This window comes from Myotis brandtii, unplaced genomic scaffold, assembly GCF_000412655.1.
Source record: "Myotis brandtii unplaced genomic scaffold, ASM41265v1 scaffold24, whole genome shotgun sequence".
In the NCBI taxonomy this organism is placed as follows: Eukaryota; Metazoa; Chordata; class Mammalia; order Chiroptera; family Vespertilionidae; genus Myotis; species Myotis brandtii.
This window is the reverse complement of record NW_005359063.1, coordinates 1214512-1219285: the sequence shown is the minus strand read 5'-3', so window position 1 is coordinate 1219285 and position 4774 is coordinate 1214512. Positions and strand designations below refer to the sequence as shown.

Here is a 4774-nt window from a genome sequence, read left to right as displayed (position 1 = left end):
CACTCTACTCTCTCAGAGACCATACAACATATCTGTTATCTTTCTGTTAGTTCAAACAGTATTCTAGGACCTTCAGCTTGTTCATTCTTCCACATACATGATCTCTTTAAAAGTTTTTTAAAAGGTAGGGATGAATAATAGTAGTAACTCTGAATGTTTATCAGTAGTTAAAAAAACTGAAAGTTCCTCAAGGCTTTGAAATAATTTCCTTTGAGATAAATAAAAATATTGAGGTTTAATTACTCTGTGGGGGAGTTTGATTTACTTTCTGATATTATTGATCATTTATGTGATTCTAATCATACCCTGTTTACTTCTCAGGTAGATTGTAGTGGTCTCAGTTCTTCTTCTGAGAGGTTTTTTACAACTTTTCCAAACTACCTATTGTTGCTTTACTCTGTTAGATCTTTCATCTGTTAGTATGCAAATCTGGCATTAACAGTAAACTAAAGCCAGCGAATAAATTAATCTTTTTTCTTTTTATTACAGACTTAATTCAGTGCACAAATGAGATGAATGTGAACATCCCACAGTTGGCAGACAGTTTATTTGAAAGAACTACTAACAGTAGTTGGGTAGTGGTCTTCAAATCTCTCATTACAACTCATCATTTGATGGTATATGGAAATGAGGTAAGCAGAATTTTTGGTTAATAAGCATACTGGTGTGTGGACTGATTGTTCATTTTCTTACCCTGAAACTTCAGGAATGGCTTCAGCAACTGAGTAATATAGGTAGAAAGGGCAAGGTGCCTAAGGAAAAAATAATTGTATAATATGGGCAAAGATGGCTTGTAAGCGAGAAAGCAGAAAGTGGGTCAGAGCACAGAGGGCTTCAATAATGGAATCAAGAAGCAAAGATTAATGCCTAGAAATGGGTTCTGTAACTGGCACTAGTCTTTGCAGGCCTTGTATATGGACTGTATGTTTGTCTATATCCAGTTGCTTTTTTACTACAGACCAGTCAGATTTGTCTGATCTCATATAGTGTCTGTGGAAGCACTTTGCCTAATTCATGGGAGTGATGACCTTTTGCTTAGAAGGACTGATTGAAGAATGCTTTCTTCAGCAGAGGCAAGATGTGTATCTGAAGTCTCTCTTACCCAAAAGGGGAACGAATAAGATGCACAAGCTTTTTCAGTTTAATGTTTGGAGAGAATCATCTTTTTTTTCTATGCAAGTCTAGGAACTCACTTTTGAGTTCTTACCTTAAATGACTTTCTCAGCCCAGTATACTTCTAAAATTCTGTTAAAAGCAACATTTAAAATTGTGTTAAAAAAACATTTGCATGGAACTAGACAAGTCCACATTGGTATGTACCTTAGAAAAATGCTGCCCACTGGGAAATAGCTTCCATAGAGATGGGGAGGGGATTTAGTCATTGGTATTAGACTTCTGAGCACAATGACTTAACTTTTTTTTAATGTATTTTTATTGATTTCAGAGAGGAAGGGAGAGAGAGAAACATCAGTGATGAGAGAGAATCATTAATTGGCTGCCTCCTGCACGCCCCACACTGGGGATCGAGCCCGCAATTTGGGCATGTGCCCTGACTGGGAATCGAACCATGACCTCTTGGTTCATAGGTCGACTGAGCCCAAAGACTTTCTGACATCCATCACTTTACTCATTCATTATTTTGAGCTTTTTGGTCATGAGACTTTTCTGTCATCTTTGACATATACCAATAGAGCTTTATTAAAATTCAGAATTAAAACAGGTATTTACCAACAACTTTATCATTGCAACAGATCCATTTGCACCTTTTTGTGTGTTTTGTTTGTTTGTTTGTTTTGGTCCTTGTCCGAAAATATTTTTATAGCTGTATCTAGATGAAATATTGTTTCGTTTTTAAAAAATACTGCATCATAAGCATCACCATGTTCTATGTTCTTTGTATTTATCTTTAGTTATTACATAGTTGATCATATACTCTATGATTTTCTTAACTGTTCCCTTTGCTAGAAAATTTAAATTTTATTATTCACTGTTTTAACACTCATTGACTGCTTTTATTTGTAATTTTTAACTTTTAATCATTATTTCCAGAAGTGTTACCTGTAAATGATTACTTAGTCAATAGGCATGACCATCTTTAGGACATGTATTGCCATATGTTACTCAATTGCTTTCTAATTCATTATACCCAGTATACAGAGTCAGTAGAAATGCTTGGATATATTCATTTCAATGTAACTTGAAACATTTTGATCTTAACTAGGGTAAATTTATCTGTAATGTGTTTACTTACAATCATGATCATTTAATCGAAAGAATATCAGGTTTATATGTACTTTTAACTTTTTAAAAAAATATATATATAGTCGACTTTTGAACAACATAGACTTACTAGGTGTACCGATTAATAATGCAGTTTTTTTAATAGGTGGAGTTATACATATGTTGATATATATGCGATTTTATATATATGCTATTTTATTGTATTGACAACAAGCTTCAAAACTTCATGTCAACTTTGCTGAAGGTATTAACATCATAGATACGTTTACACTTAAAAATATCAAATTTCGTGCCAAAAAAAGAGCATTTGCCGGAAGTTATAATTCATTACTTTATTTTGAAGAAAAGTGCTGCTGAAAGTTATCATATACTTCGGGAAACTTATGGTGAACATGTTCCATCTCAAGATACTTGTGAACAACGGATTAAACGCTTTAAAAGTGATGATTTCGATGTGAAAGACAAAGAACATCCAGGTCAACCGAAAAAGTTTGAAGACCAACAATTACAAGCATTATTGGATGAAGATGCATGTCAAACTCTAAAACAACTTGCAGAAAGATTAAACATTGCTCAGCAAACAATTTCCGATCATTTACAAGCAATGAGAAAGATTTTAAAGGAAGGAAAACGGGTGCCACATTAATTGAACGAAAGACAAATGGAAAACCAAAAAGTTATCAGTAAAATGTTGCTTTAATGGCACGAAAGCAAGTCTTTTTTTTGCATTGAATTGTGACTGGAGGTGAAAAGTGGATTTTGAGAATCCCAAATGCACAAAATCGTGGGTTGATCCAGGTCAACCATCAACATCGACTGCAAAGCCAAATCTCTTTGGAAAGAAGACAATGCTCTGTGTTTGGTGGGATCAGGAAGGTGTGGTGTATTATAAGCTTCTAAAACCAGGTGAAATTGTTAATACTGATCGCTACCGACAACAATTAATCAATTTGAACCATGCTTTTATCATGAAACAGCCAGAATGTTCCAGAAGACACAGCAAACTAATTTTGCTTCATGATGACGCACATCAAACACTTCAAAACCAGTTAAAGACACGTTAAAAGATCTTGCCTAGAGAGTATTAACCCACTCGCTGTATTCACCAGACCTTGCTTCTTCAGATTACCACTTGTTCCGATCGATGGCACATGCACTTTCTAAGCAGCACTTCAAAGCATACCAAAAAGTGGAAAATTGGGTCTCTGAATGGTTTGCCTCAAAACAAGAAAAATTCTATTGGGACGGTATCCACAAATTACCTGAAAGATGGGAAAATTTGTAGCTAGCGATAGACATTACTTTGAATAAAGCACTTTTGATGTTTCTCTTGAAATTATCATGTTTTCTTTGATTACAAACTCCGCATTATTAACCGGTACTCCTGGTATATTTCATGGTCTGCTTATATGTGGAATTTTTTTCCAGTAAATACTGTAAATGTATTTTCCTTAAGACTTTTTTTTTTTAATATATTTTATTGATTTCTTACAGAGAGGAAGGGAGAGAGATAGAGAGTTAGAAACATCGATGAGAGAGAAACATCGATCAGCTGCCTCCTGCACATCTCCTACTGGGGATATGCCCGCAACCAAGGTACATGCCCTTGACCGGAATCGAACCTGGGACCCTTCAGTCTGCAGGCCGACGCTCTATCCACTGAGCCAAACCGGTTTCGGCTTCCTTAAGACTTTTAATAACATTTTCTTTTCTCTAGTTTATTGTAAGAATCTATATATATAAAAGCCTAAGCGACTGGTAGACCGGTCGCTATGATGCGCACTGACCACCAGGGGGCAGACACTCACACACAGTACGCTCCCACACCAGGAGCACTGCTCAGCTGACCAACAGGCACCAGACATGAGGCTCACAGCTGGCGAGTGCTGCTGTGGCGGCACGAGCCTCTCCCACCTTCGTGGCAACGCTACTAAGTGGTGGAGGCAGCAGGCGCAGCAGGACCAGGATGAGTGGGAGTCGTGTGGTGCCTGGCTCGGGCTCAGGTTCCTTCCCAGCCGCCTACCATATCACACACTACTACATCCCTCGAGGGGTCCCAGATTGCGAGAGGGCGCAGGCCAGGCTGAGGGACCCCACCAGTGCACGAATCTGTGCACCAGGCCTCTAGTATCCTATCTAATAAAAGAGAAACATGGTAATTAGCCGTACCTCTGCTACCCTTCCCATTGGCTAATCAGGGCGATATGCAAGTTAACTGCCAGCCAAGATGGCGGCCGGCCAGCCAGGCAGCTTGAAGTGAACATGAGGCTTGCTTGCTTCAGTGACGGAGGAAGCCAACGTTCCTCGCCTGCTGCTGCTGGCCTCTGAGCTTGCAGTTTGAAACATTGTTACAAATATAGAAGCTAAACAAAACCCCAGAAACCTGCTTTCAGCCAGCCGGGATCTCAGAGCTGGAGTTGAAACACTGTTTCGATTATAGAACCCAAACAAACCAGATACCTGCTTTCAGCAACCGAGGCCTCAGAGCTAAAGCTGGCCCAGAATAAAAAAGAAAAGAAAAAAAGGAGCGGTT

General features: G+C 38.2%; 1 protein-coding gene across 16 annotated transcripts in view; it reads left to right on the top strand.

The window, feature by feature from the left end:
• The first annotated feature begins 459 nt into the window (after positions 1-459).
• PICALM (phosphatidylinositol binding clathrin assembly protein) overlaps positions 460-4774 on the top strand; it is an 83936-nt gene continuing 79621 nt past the window's right edge. For 15 of the 16 annotated variants that reach the window (XM_014540233.1, XM_014540238.1, XM_014540237.1 and 12 more), the window contains exon 1: positions 460-632. In XM_014540233.1, coding sequence (XP_014395719.1) covers positions 513-632 — 120 coding nt within the window. In that variant the 5' untranslated portion in view covers positions 460-512. The remainder of the gene's footprint in view (positions 633-4774) is intronic. The other variant, XM_014540240.1, reaches the window with a different exon arrangement.